Source organism: Rhinatrema bivittatum, chromosome 1 (assembly GCF_901001135.1).
Source record: "Rhinatrema bivittatum chromosome 1, aRhiBiv1.1, whole genome shotgun sequence".
NCBI lineage: Eukaryota > Metazoa > Chordata > Amphibia > Gymnophiona > Rhinatrematidae > Rhinatrema > Rhinatrema bivittatum.
In genome coordinates, this window is record NC_042615.1 from 516,785,008 (window position 1) to 516,808,881 (window position 23,874).

The 23,874-nt window shown below is 43.7% G+C and overlaps 1 protein-coding gene across 1 annotated transcript in view; it reads left to right on the top strand.

Moving 5' to 3' along the window:
* The window catches only part of ALDH1A1 (aldehyde dehydrogenase 1 family member A1), a 106,877-nt gene extending 90,881 nt beyond the window's left edge, over positions 1-15,996 (top strand). Inside the window, exon 13 of the mRNA XM_029612350.1 lies at positions 15,465-15,996. Coding sequence (XP_029468210.1) covers positions 15,465-15,537 — 73 coding nt within the window. The 3' untranslated portion in view covers positions 15,538-15,996. The remainder of the gene's footprint in view (positions 1-15,464) is intronic.
* The last annotated feature ends 7,878 nt before the right edge of the window (positions 15,997-23,874 follow it).

Consider the following 23,874-nt stretch of genomic DNA (forward strand, 5'->3'; position numbering starts at 1 on the left):
CCGGCTGGATGTACGCGCGCAGGGCACTTGTGCGCCGGCGCACCTACTTTGCATAGGCCGCCGGCGTGCGCACAGCTCCAGGACGCACGTAAGTCCTGGGGCTTCGTAAAAGGGGCGGGGGGCGTGTCCGGGGCATGTCCGGGGTCAGGGGCCGGTTTGGGGCGGGACCGGAGGCGTGGCACCAGCCCACGGGCGTGGTCAAGGCCTCCGGACCAGCCCCCAGGTCGAGTGATGGCGCGCCAGCAGCCTGCTGGTGCACGCAGATTTACGCCTCCTTTCAGCAGGCGTAAATCTGCCAACAAAGGTAGGGGGGGGGGGTTTAGATAGGGCCGGGGAGGTGGGTTAGGTAGGGGAAGGGAGGGGAAGGTGCAGGGAGTGGAAAGAAAGTTCCCTCCGAGGCCGCTCCGATTTCGGAGCGGCCTCGGAGGGAACAGGCAACGCGCGCCGGGCTCGGCGCGAGCAAGTTGCACAAATGTGCACCCCCTTGCGCGCACCGACTCTGGATTTTATAAGATACGCGCGGCTATGCGCGTATCTTATAAAATCCAGCGTACTTTTGTTCATGCCTGGTGCGCAAACAAAAGTATGCGCTTGCGTAAATTTATAAAATCTACCCCATAACCCTTTGAAAATCTACCCCATAATTGGTATTTTATAAAGTACGCACATATACCATTTTTAAAACATGCATGCAAAGCTGAAATCACCAGTTCGCCATCTCCATTTCACCTACCCTAGATCTTCTAGCACTTCACCCCGAACTCCTAGCAGTTCACCCAGACCTCCCATCCAAAAATTATAGATAACAGACACATCCAATTGCACTTGTGCGAGTCAATAACAAGTACATGCACGCATGTTATAAAATCCGGGGTCTGCGCATGCAAGGAGGTGTACAATTGTGCACCTTGCACGTGCTGAGCCGCGCTGCCTTCCTCCGTTCCTCCCAGGCCGCTCCGAAATCGGAGTGGCCTAGAAGGGAACATCCCTTCCCCCTAACCTTACCTTCCCACCCCTTCCCCTAACCTTTCCCCTCCCCTAGCCCTACCGGCAATGACCACTCTGTCGGAGGTCTCTGGCCCTGACCCCGGACTGCCCCCAGACCACCCCGCCCCCCTGCCCCTGGACTGCCCCTTTAGTAAAGCCCCAGGAATTAGACGCGTCACCAGGCCTTTTTAAAATAGGCCCGGCATGCGTAACCCTTTGAAAATCTGGCCCATTACCTTTTACAAAATAGCAATCTGGAACTCCCTTTGAGTAAATCAGGAACCCCTGAGCTGATGCTTCCTATATGCACCTGTTTGGCCACCTTAAGATCATCATCAGCTGAAGCTTCCTTTTAGGCAGCAGCTCTGAACACAGACCTCCAAGTCTGGCAGCCTTTACTAGACTCCAACTTGAAACACTACTTCCCCTGTACAGGTGAGAATAGGAATCTACTTTTCAGACTCTGGAATTCAGACTTCTCCCATCTGAAGTAATCCCTCTGAACTGGATCTTCAGGAAACTAGGAAACCTCCTCAGACTCCTCTGAAAAACTCTGTAGTCCTAGTGCATTGGCACCCTAACCTTGGGCCCTAACCACCCTCCTAGGATAGGATATTCCTTTATCCCCCTCCCTATTGAGATAAGAACCTTTCCACCATTACTTCTTCCCTTGGAGCAACAGAACCTCTTTCTTGGAAAGACACACCCTGAAAAACCCTGTACCACTATGGCACAGGAGTTTTGTTAAAATGTGGACACCTTCCACTGGAGTGCCAACTCCCTACCACTCCTATTCTGACATCATTCACATAAGAATTGCTTTACTGGGTCAGATCAAGGTCCACTGAGCCCAGCATCCTGTCTCTTACAGTGGCCAATCTTCGTCACAAGTACCTGGAAGATCCCGCAAAGAAGTCTATTGAGACCACTGATACTCAATAGTAAGGGGCAAATCTGAGATTCCTTTACACTCACCTCAACAAAAAGATTTTAGAACCACTGTGATAAAATCCTTCCAGGTAGAAAGGCAGGTAAAATACAGAAAGGAAAATCATTGGTTAGTCATAAACAAGCAGATGGCATTTTGTGTAGGCATAAACATGACAAGGTCTGCCACTACAGACTCCATCTTGTACACAGCGCCCATCCGGTGAGGCAATGTTCTTCTTGCATCATCTGCAAGGGAACTTAATAGTTATTGCATTACAGGAATATATATTCAAGGCCATTCATGTGGAAACTGAATGCCAAGACATGTCTGCAATCTTTATGCCAGGGCAATGATCCTAAACTTCAACTCACACCCTACTCAAACAGCAAAATCACACACCTTAGGACTAGAGCTTGGCTGGCATCATTCCACTCTTGATTGCATTGAATGTCTTTGTGACAATCCTCTTAGTTTCTTCACTCCTTCTTCCATGGCTTCTCTGGTTGAAAATCCAGGTATGTAAAAATATAAGAAAGACACACTTTTCCACATTTCTCTAGGAATAGTGAAACATAAGGAACTTCCACATAGACTAAGTACTGGATTTAAAAAAAAAAAAAAAAAGAATATAATATTACACAGTATCACTTTTGTGTAATCTGGCCATCTAGCATAAAATATCAAATTAGTAGACAAATGCATGAAAAATGCAAATGAAAACAAAATTTGGATGAACAACAATTTTTTATTGCATTTAGTGCTTTTTATAGAAAGAATTTTTGAAATGTTTATCCTTTTCAGAATATTTTGTTCCTTTTAAACTAAATATAAAGTCCTTTTAAACCATTGTAATCTCCTTTTATTCTTATACTCTTGAACTGGGTAGGTCATCAACTTGTTTTAAAATGTCCACAGTCCATAAACCCAACAAGAAAACTGGAAATACAAGTCTAAATTCATTTCAATAGGTGTAGCATACTTCTCATCTCATTCTCCTGCTTCCACAGACCTCAGGAATTTCACTGTCTGAGGCTGCCTGGAACCATCCAGCAAATTAAATTCAAACTGCAAGGAATTTGGAAGCAGACATTAGACCATTCCCGAGCTTCACTAGATCCCTCTGAATGTTTTCCACTCCTTGCTGGCCTTCCACCCTGTTACAGATTTTGGTATTATCGGCAAAATGACAAACCTTTCCCGACAATCCTTTCGTTATGTTGCTCACAAAAATGTTAAAAAGAACTGGTCCAAGGACCAATCCCTAAGGCATACTGCTAAAAACAACTCCCTCCTCAGAGAAAACTTAATTTACTACTACCCTTTGTCATCTCCCACTTAGTGGGAGACTCTATTCTAACCCAGTCAGTCACTCTAGGATCCATACCAAGGGCACGCAATTTATTTATAAGTCTTCTATGAGTAACTGTGTCAAAGGCCTTGCTGAAATCCAAGTACACTATGTCTAGCGCTCTCCCTTGAACCAATTCTCTGGTCTCTCAAACAAAGATATTGATCAGATTTGTCTGACAAGTTTTACCTCTGGTAAAACCATGCTGCCTCGGATTTTGCAATCCATTGGATTCCAAAATTGCATACTCCTCTGTTTTAGCAGCAATTCCATTTTTTCACCACAGAGGTCAGATTAACTGACCTGTAGTTCCCACCCTTCTCCTTACTTACACTTTTATGAAAAGGAACCACATCCACTCTTTTGCAGTCCTCTGGAACTACTCCAGACTCTAAAGAAGCATTGAAAAATTCAGCCAGTGGAGCTGCTAAGACATCTCTAAGTTCCCTTAGTAACCTCAGATGTATCCCATCTGGCCCCATTGCTTTATCTACTTTAAGTTTAGTTAGCTCCTCATGAACACACTGTTCTGAAAATTGATTGAGGTTACCTCACTTCCAGTCTTATTTGTATTTGTTTTATGTGGTCCTGCTCCAGGCCCTTCCACAGTGAACACCGAACAGAAATATTTAAGCAATTTTGCTTTTTCCTCATCAGTCTCTGCATATTCCTTCCCTTCACTTTTGAGTCTTACAATGCCACTTTTGCATTTTCTTCTATCACTAACATATCTAAGAAAAAGTCTTGTCCCTCTGTTTCACTGTATTTGATATTTTTTCTTCTATTTGAATTTTCACATTCCTGTCTACTTTCCCAGCTTCTCTTAATTTTTTTCAGATATTGTCACCTTCATTCTATGATCTCTTGTAGTTTATGAGTGCTAACCTTTTATCCCTTAACTTTTCACTACTTCTTTAGAAAACCATAATGCTCTCTTTTTCCTCTTCCCTTTATTTACATTCCTAACAAAAATATCAGTTGCCCTTATGATATCTCCTTTTATTTTTGCCTACTACCTTCTACTTTCCCTAGATTTTCCCATCCAGCTAACAACTCCTTGAGATATTCCCCTATTTTGATAAAGTTAGTTTTTCTGAAATCTAGGACTCTCGTCTTAGCATAAACCTTCATTTCTTGTGTCCTAATATTGAACCATGTCATCCAGATGATGGTCATCTACTACAATATCTGAAATATTGTCCCCATTGACAAGCGCCATGTCAAGTATTGTCCCCCTTCTATGTGGGTTCCTTTACCAGTTGACAGAACAGTTCTCCTTGCAAAGAATCCAGGATCTGCTGCTTCTAGAAGAAACTGAAGTTGGAATGTCCCAAGCAACATCTGGAAGATGCTGAGGATAATCTTTATACATGGGGGTTCAGATATAGGTGCTGCAATATTTCTAAATATAACCATTCATCCCGTTTAGTCTTATTGTAGTACATTAAGTCCAGGGAAATATATGGATAGCAATATCCCCACCATCATTCTACATACTTGTGCAGCAGTCTCTCCTCACGGGACCAATTTGGTAACTGGCAATTCTGACCAGCTCTTAGCTTACACCACAACCAAGTGTAAAAAACCAGAGATAGGTCTAACTGAGTAAGCTCGTATTTGCATACTCCAGATTCTGCCTACATTTGGATCCATGACTGGACTCTAATCCAAGCCCTGGAAAACTAAGGGTGGGCAGGGACTTCCAAAATTGATGACCAAGGTAGCTGGGAGAAGTAGTTCAGGCATGAAGAGAGTTTGGTGATGTCTAAAGTTGATCACAAAGGCAGTACCGGGGTTTTCTATGGTATCTGATTTCTGAAATTCAACTCTCTATGATTAAACAGAAATCTGGAACTCCCTCTGAATAAATCAGGAACCCCCAGAACTGATGTTTCCTTTTTAGGCAGCAGCTCTGAAATACAGACCAGCAAGTTTGACAGTCTTTCACTGGACTACAACTTGAAACTCCACCATTTTCCCTCTGAAGCATTTCCCTGGACAGATGAGGAGCGGGAAACCTACACCTCCTTTCCTTAAGACTATCTCTATCTTCACCAATAGACTCAGGAATTCACTCTTCTCCTATCTGAAGAAATCCCTCTGAAAAGGATTTTCAGGAAAGTAGGAATCTTAATTGTAATCCTAAGAAGAAACTCTCTAATTCTAGTGGTCTGATCATCCCTACCATAGGCTCCAGTCATCCTCCTAGGGTAGAGCATAAGAAGAGCCCTTCTGGGTTAGACCAAGGTTCTTTGAGCCCAGCATCTTGTCTCTGATGGTGAAAAATCTGGTTCCCAAGTATATGACAGATTACAAATAGTGATGTATCTCACTCCTAGGGATAAGTGCCAGCTTTCCCAAGTCTACCTGGCTAATAACTGTTTATGGACTTTTCCTTCTGGAACTTGTTCCACTCTCTTCTGAACCTCACTATGTTAGTTGCCTTGCCCACATCCTCTGGCTTAATTGTGCGCTGAGTGAAAAAACACTTCCTATGATTTGCTGTAAAACTGTTGGTTGCTAGTGTCCCCTAGTCCTAGTGTTGTTTGAAATGGTAAATAAGTTACTTGTTAATAAAAGCACCCTTCCACCATGGCATTTCCCTTGGAGGGAGAGACCAACAGAACCTCTTTCTTGGAAGAATAGTCTCTGAGGAACCCTGTACCATGTGAGCACAGGAGGTTTGTTGAAATGCTTTTGTCTCCCACTATAGAATGCCAACCACTTACCACTCCTCCTCTGTCATCACTCACTTGTAGGGTCTATTGAGACCACTGATGATTTAATAATAAGAAGCAAATCTGGGCTCCCCCTTGTGTCAGTTATGCAGTGGACTCACCAACAAGAGATCTACATTATTCTGATGTAGAGGTACCCAAGGCATTACTCACTGGCGATATCTCATGTTTACCTTGATCTGAATGAGAATAGGAGATAAGCTTGGCTGTGGAATCATCAGTCTTTCTACAGGTTTTTAGACGACTGCTTGTAAGTAGCAAGGAGCTATGATTTCAGGGCTTCATTTTTCCATTACAACATTTTCTCCAAGTTCTGGAGCCTAGGAAAAGTAAGCAAAAATGATCCCCTTGTCCTCCAAAGGAGAAAATCAGGCTGTTATTTTCTATCTGGGCCTCAGGTCCCTGACCTCAGCTGCCCTTAACTAATACTGCTAAGGATGACAAAGATGATAATGGGGATATATGCGGACAGGTTATTACATGTTTTCTGCTGCAAGGCATATTTCTCTGCCAGAATTTCACAAGAAGTTGATCGCTGGTATTGTAGCACTGTTACTACTCTGGAAAGGAGAAAGGAGTCCCATCGGCTGCGAGGGTTGACGTTGTTCCTCATTTTACTCCAAGCTGCACTGCTCATCCTTCAGGCCGCGCCTCTCTCTTCTTTTCTTCAGGCTGATGCTGCACACACTAGCTGGTCTCTTCTTCCCGTTGCACGCACCTGCTGCTCACTACTTCCTCTTCCGGGCCGCGGGGGTGTGAGGGGGGAGGGTGTGGGAAGGAAGAGACCATGCCGATTGCCGCTGACTCCAGCTGTCTGCCATGTTCCGCCCAGGCTGACAGCATTTTAAGCCTGGGCAGAGGACCTATTTTGCTTGGGTAGGAGGAGCAGCTGGGTCAGCAGGGGACTGGGAAAGTATGGCGACACACCTGCGTGTTCTTGGCGACACACTGGTGTGTCGTGACACACCGGTTGAGAGAACCGCTGGTCTAGAAAGAAAGATGTTTGGGCATGCAGGAGATGATACCATCTTAGATGATCCATTAGTACCCTCCTCTCTGCTCACAGACATGCCCGCCAACACTGCTTCACCCCAATGCATACATGACTTGTATTTATTAACTCCAGTACCCCATATACTCCTACGCAAATTCAGTTTCTCCCATTCCTGCCTGGTGTAGGTCAGGGCTAGAGTGCTGCTTGCTACAACAGTGCAACTCCCATTACTTCTTATGGGATTAATTTGGTGCTTTCAAAATGTTTTTTTATATATGGCAGAAAATAGGAAAGCTAAACTGTAACAAAGCTGCTTTTTTTTTTTTTTTTAATCTGTCAGGTAACTCCTCAAAATCTTTATGTTTTTTGTTTCCCACTGATTAAAGTTTCCTTTCAAAAGTCACTTTAAGGAGTCGGTGCTACTTTTTCATTGCCAGGTATGATTGGTGCTTACCTTTTTAAAACTAGCTTTGACACACCATGATACCTATATTAGCCTGCACAGTATCCACAACATCTCTCTTATCCTATTCTAAAACCTTTACTGAAACACACAGCATACATTGGGACTGATTTCTGCCGGAACAGGATGGAATGACATCCCGGTACTTGTTTGATTAGGCTTAACAATGGAAATGGTCACCAGAGCAGAAGTGACTGCCTTTGGTCCCATCCTCAAGAAGGCAGAGCAGAACGGCTGCGTTCTTTGAGTTCCTGCAGCTCTCAGGCAGCAGAGGGAGAGCAGGAGCCCTGCTTGGAGTTATGCACCACTACGCTGCAACACCCCCTCTCCACCCCACCCAGCGGTAGCAATACCGTGGTTGGCTCTTCCACTACTTTCCTCCAGCAGAGAAAGAGCAGTACTGTCATGGATTTTCTCCTGGCAGCCTCTTCCTTCCCTCCGGAGGCAGTAGAAGAAAGTAGTGGTGGTGGTGGTGGTGGTGGTGGTGAGGATTTGCTCCCAGCAGACATTCCACCCCCAGAGGAAGTGGAAAGGATCCACCCCCAGAGGAAGTGGAAAGGAGCAGGAGCAGCAGCACCAGTTTGGTCTTGCAGTTTACACGCTTCCTCTGGAGCAGTGCAAGCACAGCTGCAGTGTGGGTTTGCTCCCGACAGGCTCCGTCACCACCCCCCCCCCCCCCCCCCCCGAGGCAATCCAGAGGATCAGCAGCAGCATGGATTGCTTCTGGAAGCCCTCCCCCGACCCACCACAGAGGCAGTGGAGAGAAACGGGATCAGCTGGCCACATGATTGACTCTCAGCACTTCCCTCCAACTTACCCTGGAAGCAGAAGAAGATCTTGTGGGCAACTGGGACCCCCTACACTATTGGCCAGGGAGGGAGGGAAAGGGTAAGAGCAAGAAAGTCAGGAAGGCTGCTTTTTTTTTTTTTCTATTGTGGCGCAGTGGGGAGGGGAGGGAATTGGTGATCACCCTGGGACTCGAGGACCAACAGGGACTGGGGAACTAACAGACCTTCTAATGCTGCCTCAGGGTCTCCTACTGTGCTTCTCTGCCACCGACTCTTCATCACTGGGCCGCAGCTAGAAAAGGAAAATAAAGTGCTGGGGCATGCAGCTTGCCCTCCCCCTCCCATGCTAAGGAACACCTTCCAGACTTCCCAGAGCATTACATGGCAGCCCCCCCATACCTTACTCTCCTGGAGCGGCCCTGCCTGGATCCTCACAGACACCAATGTAGTTAAAGCTTTTTTTTTTTTTAACTTATGTCAGTGAGTTAGTGAACTGTGTGTCATCAGTGAACCAGTGTATGGGAATGAGCATATATGTGAGATACTGGGCATGTGTGTGTGTGAAAGTGTTTGTGCAAGTCAGTGAGTGTGTGTGTGTGTGTGTGTGTGTGTGTGTGTGTGTGTGTGTGTGTTTATGAGAGCGTTTATGTGTGAACTCCCTATCCCCAACTAATCTACAGCAATCTCAGGGGTGACTGGAATCAAAAGTTCCCAGGTAACGAAGAACAAGGGATTTTTTTTAAAATCCTTATTAGTTTTAATTATTATTTGATGTGTCTGCTAATTTGAAATATTTATTGGTGTTTGGGAACTTTTACAAATTCTACTGTATGAGTTTATTATTGGATATTCTATTCATCAGCTGTTTTGAAATATTTATTCTTTTTATTAGTATGCTTTTCTATTATGATTCATTTTGTTTATTTCTTGATTTTCTTGTATGTTTTAAGCTGCTTGATGATGGTTTCAACTTCTCCATTATTACACTGCTTAGAGTCTGGCTTGTGATTTTCTGATCAATTTCTATCTGCATATTTCTATTTATGGTCTCTTTTTTTCTGTATTTGGTTAGGATCTGTCCTATGTCCTGCATGTATTACTGAGGTGCAGTATTCTGCTAGTGTATAGTGTCTTTGTAGGGATTTGTCACAGTTGGGTTTGCTTTCTTTCCCAAAAGGAAGTGTATTGGTGTTTTAGTGCCTGTTGTAATATTTTCAGTATTGTCTTTTCATAGGTACTGAGTGCTGGCAATTAGTGCTGTTTTGATGTGGGAAGTTTATTCTACTGTGATTGTAATTCAGTTGGCATATGACTTTCTGAAGACTGCTCACATCCAACGCCATCACAATAGGCCTAATATCATAGGGCAGGGGTGGCCAGCTCCGTTCCTTAAGAGCCACATATAGGTCTGGTTTTCAGATTATCCACAATAAATATGTTTCCATGCACTGCATGCAAATCTATCTCCATGGTATGCAAATATACTTCAAGAATGGCTTGTTGCAGTTTCCAATTCAGTTTTTGTCTGCATGCTTCTAGTTATGCATTTTGGTCTCTTTGTTAGATGAGGGTCAGCACATGTGATTCAGGTGAGGTTTTCTGCTGGGGTGTAGTTTCTGTGTAGGGCTCTATAGCAGCCTGACTTGGTCCATTATCCTAATGGGAGATGTATTGGTATCTTAGGCCTGGTGTAATATTTTCTGTGGTGCCTTTCCTTAAATAAGGTGGTTACTGTTTAAGTGCTGGAAATTGGTGCTGTTTTGGTGTAGGCTGTTTACTATTTATGCAATTTCTGTTCAGACAGAATACATATCTTTCCCTTGTGTCATTCTTAACAATAAAATAATACTGGACCTTTATTTTTTATTTCCGCTGTGAATTGTAATGAGCAGTGTGTCACACATGTGAGCGTGGTCTGTCAGGGTGTGTCATGATGGGAAAAAGGTTGAGAACCACTGTTCTAGACCATTCTGAACATTGCTTTTCACTTTCTTCTGTAGAGCATTTGTTTTTACAAGTTGTTACTCGGCTTTTTTCTACTATGCACTCTCCAGATGCCAAATGTATTCAGCGCGACTTGAGCCTTTGTGATCTGTAATTTTTGAAACCAAAGTTCAGTTTCTTATAAATTGATTACAAAAAATAAAAGTGAGATTAAAGATGTATAAAGTTTGAAAGTTACAAAGAGCTAATCTCAGCTTGGAAAGTCAGCTGAGTAAATTTTCAGAGGGGTTACATGAGGAAAATGAGCATAAGTAACCTGTTGTAACCCAAGGCTAATTTAAAAAAAAAAAACAAACCCTATCCTTACTTGACTAGCTGGTCGTGATCCATGATGGAATTGGTGCGACAGGGGCAGAGCTTTGTGGGCTGCAGGGGCTGTCTTAGCCTGTGGCTCCTCAGAAGGGTTTGTTTTAAAAAGAAGCATGGGGCTACAGGAAAAGAGAGAAGGCAGCATTGCGGTGGCAGCGTTAGGCTGCAACAGCATGAGTTGGAGCGGTAGCGTTGTGCTGCCATGAAGGGAGCCAGTGAAAGGCTGCAGAACAGCTGCGGGAGTGCTGCTGACCCTCACAGTGCTAGGGGGATGGAGCAACTGGTGATTCCCGAGCTCCAAGAGAGGCAGCCATGATCACTTTAATATTTGCTGCGGCAGTCTTCGGGAAGCTTCCACTGCTACAAGGAGCCTCTGCTAAGTGTCTGAGGTAGGGGACCAACTTTTCCATGCACCAGAACTGGATACCCCACTGACAGTACTCTTTAACCTCCCCCCTCCCCCAATTCCCTCCCAAAGTGGGGAGGGGGGAGGTTACAGAGTACTGTCAGATGTCAATCCACTCATTACTTGGCTTTCAAGCACCCCCTCAATATACTTTGTTTTATAAAATGTTATTTCAACTATCCTCATAAACACATCAACCGCAGCCTCTCTCATGCACTTTTTCTCTCTATCACAACTAAAGCCTTTCTAATACACACTCACCTCCATACTTCCCCATAAACACATAGCCTCCTATCTTGTACACACACGCGCACACACACACACACACACTCCCAAACACACAACTTCTTCTCAACACACACACACTCCAAAACACACATCCTCCTATTTCATACACACATACACACTCCCAAACATACAGCCTCCTCAATCAGACACAGGTGGTTTGCTCTCCCTTTCCTTAAAACCTTCCCAGCCTTTCATCTGTGTCTCCCTTGTACCACCTGTCTCTCAATATGTCCTCCACCTCCTCTGTGCACTCCTCTCTTGTGCTGCCGTCCTGTCTCTAGTGTCCTCCCTCCCCCTGCTCTTGACTTTCTCTCCCTCTGTCCCTCCTGTCTACCTCTCTTCCCAGTGCCTTCCTCTTTATCTATCTCATTCCTCCTGATCCCCTTGTCTCCTTTGTACTCTTCTTTCTCTTCCTCCCTTTCCCCATCTATGTCTCCTGCCTTCCCTCATGCTCCTGTTGTGCCTGTCCCTTCCTTCCATGTCCCCTTCCTTCCATGTCTCTTTCCTCCCTTGCTCCCCATGTACTTATCTTCATTTCCCTCCCCTTTTCTCTGTGTCCTCTCTGTCTCTTCCCTTTCCCCACCCTGTGACTCTGACTGTCTCTTTCTTCCACCTTCCCTCCTCTGTGACTGTATCCTTGGCTGACTCACTGCAGCCCCCTCTCTCAGGGTCTTGGACAGCACTCAGAGAGTGAGGAGGAGCTACCCAGAGGGCATTGCTGCAGAGTTCAGTGAAGCACTGGGAACTGAGTGCTGTGCTATGCTCCGCCTCCCTTCTTCATCCCAACCAATCACAACACAGGAAACAAGGCAAGAAGGTGGGGAACAGCACAGCTCTCAGCTCTGTCTTTCTCTGAACCAAGAAGCTGTATAAAACCCGGATTTTCACGGTCCGGTCAGTACTTCTGACCAGAAACAGCTGAAAACCTGGCTGTCTGGTCCAAACCGGGCAGTTGGCAACCCTAGTCTGAGGGCATTGGGAGAACCCCTGGTTCAATAGTGGAAGTACAGACCGCATGATTCAGTGACACTGTGATGGTGTCATTTTCCGGGCCACGGTCCAATTGGAAATACATTTTTTGAAAAGTTTGAAAATCAGAAAATAAAAATAAGTAAAAGCACCCCTGAGCAAGGGTTAGGGGAGCCTAAAAAGGGCCCTTCAAAGTTTTTGAAACTTGGGCAGAACTTTGGCAATCCTGATGCTAATATTTACAAAATCACCAAAATACAGCAAACAGATTTTAAAAAGTATACAAAACACCTGAATGGATATCAGAGAGACACAACTGATATCAGATGGGTTTTTAAAGTTTTAAAAAGGTAAAAGAAATAAAAAAAAAATATTTAAAAGCAACATTTCCAGCATCAACAAAAAGTTGAAAAAGCAATTAAAATGGTTAAAAATAGTGTAAAGTGTACTTACAGGTGAATTTTCAAAGAAGTTACTTGCGTAAATGTTACATAGTACTGTAGTAATTTAAAAAGCCATTTACATCTGTGAAGTGCACTTACATGTGAATATCCTATGGATAATTCAATGGCAAATATTGTAGCAATTTTCAAAAGCCCACTTAGAGGGATAAAATGCATTTACATGTGTAAAACCCAATTTTAAGTATGAAAATGCTTTTTAAATCAGGCCTAAAGAGATTTAAAAGCCCAGCGTGTCAAAATTGGGAGACACACCTACAAGTCAGGCTGGCACGTGCCCACCGAATTTTAAAAGTCGCCCAGATACACGCAGATCTCCTGCTGTGTAGGCATCTCAAAAAGTTTTCAAAAAGGGCAGGGCATGGTCTGTGGGCAGGACATGGGCATTTCCAGGGCGTGGCCAAGAGATGTGTGTGTAAATACCTATGTGTGTGTAAATACCTAATCGCTTGGTATTCTCAAAACACCTTAACCTAAAGTTGCTTCTAAATAATGCAGTCTCAAAAGTGCAAATGACACCTGATGTTATACTTGCTGGTTTAGGGAACTTACTCTCTCATCTATAACAAAGCTTCATTCTAAAAGAGCAAAAGAGTTTGAGTGTTTGTGTAACCAATCGCACTCTACTATAATACAAATTCCTTTTGTGTCATCATAGAATTAGGGAATTGTAATTATCTATTTATTTTGAACAATTAGTTAATTGTTCAACAAGTCAACTAGACAACATAAATGGAGCATTTTAGATTACCACCCAGAAGAACTGCCGCGTTAACATAGAAAGGCTCTTTCTCTTTTTATTTATTTAAAGTGCAGTATAATAGGGTGTGCCAGAGCAAGACCATCAAGAAGATCTATGAATTTCTGTAAACAGTGCAAGGATCAATTTGCGCCCCTCAGATATGCAAAACTTCAAATGTTAGCTGTGCTCCTGTACGTACTCAAGATATAGCGTTGTGTCAATTCAAACCCTAGCTGCTTGTTTGAAGAACTACAGAAAAGTGCATGCAGGCTGAAGATACAAAAGCCAAGAGAAAATCTAGCTCAACAGAGACACATTCATATCAACAGAGTGATAAGAGAGAGAAGATGTTAAAAAAAAACCCAAAAAAAACCCACACAGAGATAACAGGACAGAAACAAGAAACAAAACACAAGAGAGAGAAAAGAGGACCACAGAGAAAGAAAGAGGAACGAAATAAACAGTGTATACCGTACCTTGTCTACCGTCTCCAGAGGAAAACGTCCTGGGGTAGATTTTCTAAATCTACGCGCACGCGTACTTTTGTTCGCGCACCAGCCGCGAACATAAGTACGCCGGATTTTATAAGATACGCACGTAGCCGCGCGTATCTTATAAAATCCGGGGTCGGCGCGCGCAAGGGGGTGCACATTTGTGCAACTTCTGCGCGCCGAGCCCAGTGCACACTGCCCGTTCCCTCCGAGGCCGCTCCGAAATTGGAGCGGCCTTGGAGGGAACTTTCCTTCTACCCCCTGCACCTTTCCCTCCCTTCCCCTACCTAACCCACCCCCCCCGGCCCTATCTAACCCTTCCCCCTACCTTTGTTGGCAAAGTTACTCCGGCCAGAGGCTGGCATAACTCTGCGCGCACCAGTGGGCTGCTGGTGCGCCATCACCCAACCTGGGGGGCTGGTCTGGAGGGTCTCAACCACGCACCCGGGCCGGCGCCATGCCCCCAACATGCCCCCGGAATACCCCAAAAATTGCGTCGCCCACCCGGCACGCCTCTTGACACGCCCCCCCCTTGAGAAGCCCCGGGACTTACGCGCATCCCGGTGGCTTGCGCGCGCCGCCTAGCCTATGTTAAAATACGCTTGGCGCGCGCAAGGGGATTTAAAGGGTTATGCACATAACTTATGCGACTAACCCTTTTAAAAATCCGTCCGATGGTGTGCATGTGGAAGTTGCTATTTTGGAAGAGATATTTGTATATAAATTATCTAACTTATTCCTGCAGTTTTACACCCGCTAACTAGCACAATTGATATCTGACTTTTTCTGTTGACTGCAATTTGGGGTAGGAAGTCTGGGAACTGGTTGGGATTCAGGATGAAGTGCTAGTGGGTCTAGGTGAACAGAGACAGACTGGGTAAAATGATAATTTCAAAAACATACTCAATAAAGTATTTATATGTATATACATTATAAAAGACCTGGTTTTATGCATACATATTCTACGGGTATTTTCTTTGCACTTAAAATATGCACGCATATGTTTATAAAATAGATAGGAAAAGTATGCGCTTTCAATGCAATGGAAATATATGTGCATTCTGAAGCATGCATGCGTACTTTTGGAGCATAAGTACCCCTGTATTTTATAAACTGCTCATCTCGCACTACATAGTTTATAAAATGCTTGGATAAATCTCCACACGTCCTCTTGTGAGTGCACATGTAGTAACACAAGTAGATTTAAAAGTTATCCTCCCTATAATTTTTTTTTTCACAGTCACAATCAGTCGCCTGATGGATGTGGTAAAAATTGCCAATAGTTCATGCTATGGAAGTGATGCACATAGGCCTGAGGAGGGAGAAAATATGTCTGCTCTAGTTGTAACTGTGAAGGCCTTTACTGGCCAACGAATGGCATTGAGGGTGCATCTCGGAGGAGATGTCTCTTCCTTGTCCTCTGACCAGCAATGGCATGCTGCTGTCAGGGGAGCGGGCGCTAGCAGAAAAGACCAAAAGAAAATGGAAAGAAAGATAATGTTTAAGAATTTTCCTTATTTTTTTTCTGTCCCATTATTTCTGTAGGGGAGAATATGGCCTTAATCAGTACACAGAAGTGAAGACTGTTGTAATCAAGATTCCACAGAAGAATTCATAAGGCTGCTCTGGATCACAAATTAATACTAAGCATCTGTTACGCAAAGGTCATGTGATCTGACCAAGAGCTTTACATTCATGACATTCCCTTTTTCATATTACATTGTTTTTAAGAGCATTTACTAAAATACATAGCAAAAAAGATAGACTTCAAACTTGTCCTGCATTAACTGCATGAGGAGCATTTACATTTAATCTCTGATATTTCAGCCAACATGAATACTTTTAAAAAGTATATATGTTTGAACAAATGATTTAATTGTGATTTATCCAGTGTTGAAAATCTGTTCTTTGCTGCTTGTATTTCCTTCACAGCCGTAGTAGTAGATTTTTTGTAGACTTGGTGAATTATAACTTTCCTTTTCATTTTATTGCTCCATAACATGACATGAATGCAAATATGTAATAAAAAAAAAAAGGACTGTCAGGCTTTATGCTATATTTTGTGGGTCCAGTCCATACATTTGGGAAGTAGTCTGTGTCTCCTGTACAGAGGGAAATAGATGCAGCAGAAATAACTAAGGCCTAGATTTTCTAAGACACCGCGGCGGTGTGAATCGCGTGGAACAGGGGGGGGGCGAGGAGGCGAAGTGGGGGGCGGGCCTGCGGAACCCGGCAGCCATCGCACCTCTATGGTGCGATGGCTGCCGGCTTTCGCACCCACTAGCACCATCATAAAAGGTGTTGCTATTGGGCACGAAATAGGCAGCGAAAAAGGTTCTTACCTTTTCGCTGCCCACTATGTCTTCGCGGCGTCCGCCCCGGTGCCGCCCTGACGCCTTCTGTTCCGTTCTTGACGCCGCCCCTTTTTAGTGATCGCACGCGAGAAGGGACTTTTCACGTGCGATCGCTTTGATAAATGACCCCCCCCCCTAAATCAGTTATCAGGAGGTCGATATTCAAAAGCCATTTAGATGAGTAATTGAAAAGTTATCAGTCTAAATGACTAACTGGTGATAATAAACGCCGTCTGCGGCTAAACTCTAGCCACATAAATTGGGGGCATTCTGGGGGGTAGCTGGGAGGCGTTTCGGGGAGAAGTGGAGTTAGGCACATAACTTATGCGGGTAACTTTGGTTGAGCCATAGGGCTGACCTAACGTTAGCTGCTGAATACTCCCATTAAATTAGCCAGATAGCCAGTAGCCACATCCAGCTAACTTAACTAGCGGCTCCACGGCTGAATATTGGCCTCCAGATGTCTTTATTGAGTTTAAAATATATGTGATTTTTTTTTTATAATGTAAATTCTTCTTATCGGTATCAAACTGATTTAAGGTTCTCATACTGTATGATCTCGGTGTAAGCTCAATTAAAACTGCCTTAATTCCCCGATTTTTCTCATTTCTGACTGGTGTTCGAAACTTCTATAAAGCATCAAACCCTGCACTGTGAGTTTTTTACAATGTTTCCAACAAGATTGCAGCAAACACTGGGCTCAGGGGTAACGGAACGCCTTTGTGGTTGAGGGAGCAGCGAAGCAAATCAACAACCGAGCTTTGGCCTTAACTCTACCCTCAGCTCCGCCCCAGCTTCCACCGACAATTTCTTTCTTTATGTTTACGGGTAGTCAGTCTTTCTTACAGACATTCTTTGTGTAAATCATCGAGTCTAATTATTGATTCCCAGACCAATTAATAAAGAGCTTGATAGCAGAAAACCAGACATGGTGGTAAAGGAGAAAATGACAAAACACAGCATTCCTATAATAGAAGTATCAATACTAAGTGACTATTCTGTACTACTGTGCCTGGAGAGAGAGAGAAAATCACCAAGCACCAAGAAATGTAATCGGAGACCAGAAATGTGGCCTAAAGATACAGAAACAGCCCAAATTGTTTGGGCAGCCAACCAAAAAAGTACTCTAGCAAAACACTAATTAAATGCTGATATTCATAAAAAGGAGAGGAAAAAAAAGCCCTCAGGATTTTACTAGTGTTGCCACTTAGCTCAAAAGGAGACTTTGCAAGCACACAGATTCAATCATTGGTCAAAAACCTCCATCCAACCTTTTATAAAGATCTAAACAATTTTTTCTTCTTTTTTTATTTTTATAAATCTAATGAATTGCAACCCCCACTGGTAGTGAATTAGTAAGCACTGAAATATTCTCATCTAATATGTTTCATTATCTCCTTACGGTTCTCCAAATGCTTATTTCAGATAATTAAAACAGTTTGCAATAACTTGTCTGTACAAGTTTTGCAGGTTCTAATTTTCTCCTGACACACTCTCTTTTTGCCCCTGGCTCAGTTTTTCCGTCTGTCTCCTTTCCTGCCTGCACCTTTTTCTCTTTCTCTCTCCTGCCCCCAGCAGAGGACATGGGATGGGAAGAGGAGGCAGAGAGGATAGGAGGACCAGTAACAGTGAGAGGAGAGAGAGAGGGATGGGGAAAGGACTAGGGGTGAGGAGAGGAGAGGGGGAAAGGACTAGGGGTGAGGTGAGGAGAGGGGAAAGGACTGGAGATGGGGAGAGGAGAGGAGAGAGAGGGTAGATGGCTGATGGGGAGGATGGAGGATGCGACATGAGGAAGTAGAGATACAGGAAGGAGAAGAAAGAGAATTTCCTGGGCAGAATCCGGTATCCAGGATAATTCTGAACTGGGGGGAGGGAAGGAGGAATTCCTATCCCTATTCTTGTTCTGCTCCCTCTCATATTTCCACCTCCTCTCCAGCCTCTTTCCCTCTCACCATTCCTCAATCCTGCATGCCCTCTCCTTTTCTCACACAGCTGCCCCCTTCCATCCCTGCCAGCTTTCAAGCCGGCCATCCATCCCAGTCCCCCCCAGCAAACTAGCCTGCCTGCCCTCACAACCCACCATTGTCCACCCACTCAGCCAGCCTGTCTTTAATCAACCATTCCTGCTAATCAGCCAATCCCGCTGCCAAAACAGACCAGCAACCTGCCTGCCTCCACTCCTCCCAGCAAGCCAACCTGCCTCTAACTTCCCCTCTAGTCTGCCTCCACCCTCCACCTCCAACCTGCCTGCTACCTCCAAATTCTGCTTCAGCCTGTCCCCTCCCTCCAGCTTCCCTCTCTAGCTTGCCTCCTGCCTCCCCTCAAGTGGCTCTCTGTGATATGAGCCACACCGGTTTCTCTACTCTAGTGCTGAGCTAGCAGTCTAAGTCTTGTGAGACCAGCATGAGAGCAGAGTGTACTCTTGCGCTGATCTCGTGAGATTTAGACTACAAGCTCAGCAGCACACTACCTTTACCTTAGAGGCACAGGTGAGGTGCTGGCATCAGATGTTTCTAGTTGGGAATAGCCAAAACACAGTGAAAAACACTGTCCCCGGCAAAAGAAAAGGTTGGCAGGGCCAGGGCTCAAGTGACCCACCCAATTCTGATGTCTATACTTTGCATTAAAAATCTTCTAAAAATTAAAAGGGTGAAACCACTTTCATGACCATCATTTGAAATTATGTTGTTTTTTTAAAATTAATAATTGAGATATTTTCGCATGCACTCCCCTCCCCCTCCTCCCCTCCTACACCTCAAACAGAATTGAAAATGCTTATGGAGTTGCATGCATGGAACATTTTCAGCTACTTAAGATACAATTTTAGCTAAATTCAGTAAACTGCACAGTATCTTGAGAACTGGGAGGAGCAGGGGACATAGAATTGAAGCTGATAAAAGGTAAAAGCAGTGTAAAAATCAAAGCAAACAGTTTTTTATGGTTCATGCTATAAGGCTCTGAGACGGGACTGACTTTTGATTTAATTGAAACAGCTTCACTAGAGGTATTGTAAAACAAGCTATTTTTATTTCCATTTAACATAATGACATATTCTTAGATTCTTAAAACACTCATAAACATGAAGCTGTCTAAAAAGCAGAGTCCACTCTAGATGCCCAAAACACTTGGAGGGAAAACTGAACATGATAAGTGAAGGGCTAGTTTGTCCTAAAAACCATGAATGTAAAGTAAACCCTTTATCTGTCCTTGATGTGCTTACAAACATAAAAGGAGACAGTAAGTCCCCAGCTCTATTAATGTAGGGTAAGGGTGACCATAAACACCCAGTCCTGGGTTTTGACCTCCCAAGCCACTAAATTCAGAAGATTGTAGTCCCTTTGCTTACATAAGATACTGGATGATAAGATGGAATGGGATGGAATTTTAAAACTGGATAAGAACTCAAAGCACGAGTGCTTCATTGACCTAATGACAAATCCCATCCATGACAGAATTCTGAGAAGATTCTAGATATGACACATGGAACTAATTAAAACTCAGGCAGATGGGCAAAAAGACTGCAAATCAGTTTTTGCAATGTTTATTGCCCTTTTTTTATTTTTTGCCCAAGGTTTTAATTTCTACAGCTTCTGGAAAGCAGCGGCTTAGCCAGAACTGATTTTTTGGGTGGGCACAAGTACAACATGGGTGGACTGTAGGCTTGCAGGTTGTATTCTTATTGATAAATAATGCCATATACTGCACCCTACAATGGCTTTCTAAGTAGTTTGCAACAGGTGTGAAAATGTAAAACATTTTACCTCAATTATTTCAAGCACTTAGTAGAATTAAAATTCCTTATTAATCTGTAATAATTTATTTCATATTTATTGCAGTTTATAAATGCACAAGAATATCATATAAAAAAAACAAAGAAAACAAACAGATCCAATCAATCATATAATAAAACCAAAATTAATGTATTCTTTCAGGAATCCTTTTTGCAGAAAGCCAAAAATCATCATAACTACATTAAAATATCATTAATCATCAGAACAGGTGCAAAGCAGAGAAGGACAATTCACATTACAACCAACATGGAAAAAAAACAGTCAAAATCTGGTGTCACCTCAGCAAAAAATATCCCTGCACTGCTATTTTGTGATGTAACAAACTCCTGCAAAAAAAGAGATAATTAGAACCTTGCTATAAATACAGTCACGCACTGACTCTCAGGACTCAAATAACAGCAACCTTATTAAAAAGCAGCAATGCAAATACTACACTAGGCCCTAGAACAGAACAAGCTGCTACAGAGAAACTACACTTCAGACATGCAAAACAGAGACCGACCCTTACCTAATATAGAAATAAGAGACTACAAATTAGAAACAGAAACACGCAAAATCAAAATAGAAAGCCTGATAAACTAGACTCTGAACAGTGTAATCCTGAAGAAAGAGCAAAATACAAAAATATAAGAACTGTACATTCCCAAAGATGGTATATTCCAATTGCTAAAATATCAAAATATTTTTTTTTACCTTTGTTATCTGTTCTTTGTATTTTTCTAATCAGTTGGTCTGGGTCTCTTTTTTCCCGTATTTTCCTTAACACTCATTTCCTAATTCCTTTTCAGTGTTTCTCTTCTACTGTCTTCTTCCCTTCCTCCCTCACACACACTTTCTCTCACATATACACAAGCTCTCACTCTCATATGCTCTCCCCCCCAAAAGCTCACACACACACACACACACACACACACACATACAAGCTCTCATTCTACATTCTCTGTAATAGCAGTTCTCAACCTTTTCCCCATCATGACACACCTGGCAGACAATGTTCACATGTGTGACACACCACTCATAACAATCTGCAGCTGAACTAAATAAAAAAAAAGCTTCCATATTACTTTTATTGTTGAGAATGGCACAAGGGAAAGAAAAGAGTACTCTTTCTGAAAAGAAATTACAAAATTTTTTGTACAAACTGCGTTCTCTGTCCCTTGCAGATCCACTGACCATTTTTCTTCTGCTGTCACTTTCGGACCCGGTAGGGGATGATAGAATCAGTTATCACTAGCCCAGAAGAGAAAGAGAATTGCCATTTCTTGCTGGACACTAGCAGGGATGCAGAACAAGAACTGTGTCCATGTATTCAGTGTGGGCTTAGCACTCAGAAAGCCGTGAATAAAGAATCAATAATAAGAAAATATAGTAAACCTCCCAGAATAGAAACAGGTACAACCCTACCTATGAAAAGGCATCAGTACCATTATTACGCCAGGCCCTAAGACACAAAACACACCTCCTATTAGGAAAATAGAACAAACCAGGCCGCTGTAGGCCCCTACACAGAAACATGCTGGCAGAATTCTTCACCTCAGTCATACATACAGAATACAGACAAACCCTCACCAAACAGAGACTAAAAAGACCATACATATAAATAAAAACATGTAGACAAAAAATGAACTAGAACCCACAACAAGCCAGATTCTGTATTCAGTAAAACAAGAGAAAAACAAAATGACCATTCCTCAGAAAAAAAATCAAATAAAATCAATAGTAATAAAATCATACTAATAAAAATAATACATATTTCATAACAGCTGAAGAATAGCATAACATCCAACAATTAAAAACTCATAAAAATGTTCCAAAAACACCCAATAGTTAAAACAAAGAAGGATAAAAAAAATCCTCTGCTCTCCATACCTGGAAATCTTTGAGTTTCAAGTGCCCTGAGATTGTCTTGGATTAGTAAGAGAAGAGGAGAGGACTTGTTGCTTAAACTTTCTCCTCTTTCTCTCATATATGCACATACACTCTCCCTCACTCTCACATGCTCAGCCTCACAAAGTTACACACACACAGGCTGTCTCTCTCTCACATGCTCAGCCTCACACAGAAACACACACATACACACACAGGCTGTCTCTCACTCTCACATGATGAGCCTCACACAGGCACAAACACACAGGCTGTCTCTCACTCTCACAAGCTCAGCCTCACACAGGATACACACATACACAGGCTGTCTCTCACTCTCACATGCTCAGTCTAACACAGGTGCACACACACAGGCTGTCTCTCTCTATCACATGCTCATTCCAACACAGGTACACACAGGCTGTCTTTCACTATATCATATCCTCAGTCCAACACAGGTACACATACACAGGCTGTCTCTCACTATCACATGCTCAGTCTCACAGAGGCACATACAAAGGCTGTCTCTCACTCTCATGTGCTGTCTCACATATGTACTCATACACACATGCTGTATGTTTCCTCCTGGAAACACAAGTGGCAGCAGCACTAGCTTCAGCCTGTCCTCTTCCAGGCTCTGTGGTCGACACAACTCGTTCTCTTTTTTAGGGCCAAGGAAGCTGACACTATGCCTCTTTAAAGTTCGCTTGCTGTGTTCATTCTCCTCAATCAGTCCTTGAATCTTTTGCTTACTTATGAGAGTGGCATGCCTCTTGTTCCCGCATGGGTTCACCTCACTTCCTCTTCCGGGACGTACCAGTAAAGAGAGGCCAGTCCACATGTGCACCCCTCCCCCTCCCAGAGCTTAAAAAAAAACTGGCAGCCTGGGTGGAAGAGGAGATGTCTATTTCACAGGAACAGAGGAGGGGGAGGATAAGCAGCTGCACTAGCAGGATACCAGGGAGCTCGGTATTCTGACTACAGAAGTGGCGACACACCAGCTTGTGCTTTGTGACACAGTGGTGTGTCACACACACCAGTTCAGAATCGCTGCTTTATCATAAACACACAATCTCTCGCTTTCTCACCTTCCCTTCCAGACTCCCATTCTTATGCACAGACACAGATACACACCCAGGCTCCCATTCTTTATACAGATGCACACCTAGGCTCCTATTCTCACCCACATACACATATTCAAGCTCTCATTCTAATCCACATACACACATTCAAGTTCCCATTCTCACCCACATACACACATTCAAGCTCCCATTCTCACCCACATATACATATTCAAGCTCCCATTCTCACCCACACACACGCAGGACCTTTTCATTAGCACAGCCAAAGTCCGACTTCCGCCACCGCAGGGATAGAAGGGATTCCACAATGGCATTGCAGCTCCGTGCCTCCTCTTTGCCATCACGGTGATGAGATGCCGCGGTGGTATTAATTCTTCTGAGGGCTCCTCTTTGCCATGGTGGGGATGGGATCCAGCAATGGCCTTGCTTCTTCTGAGGACTCCTCTTCACCATCTCGGGGATAGAATCCCGCGATGTCATTCCTCCAACAGGTCTCTTCCAGTTGGGTGGGCCAGAGTCCAAAGTGGGTGGGCCATGGCTCACCCAGGCCCATGCCATTGCTGGAAAGTAAACAAGTCCACAGAAAAAGCTATGCAAGTGAAAACATAAATGTGGGAAGAGCTCTTCTAAGTGCAACACACATTTACAGAGCAATGTTTAAACCTTATTACACAAGCTGCTAAAATTTGTGCCCCCCTTCCCCCCCCCTCCCACACACACACACACATATTGCAGGTAATAAAACTGAGGTTCAGCATCAGACAGCCTGGCACTGGCTGGGCCCAAGCCTTAGTTTCTGTCCTGGGCTCAGGTGTCTAATGTTGGCCCTGTTACTCCCCTACCTTCTCCAATACCAATTCTAGTA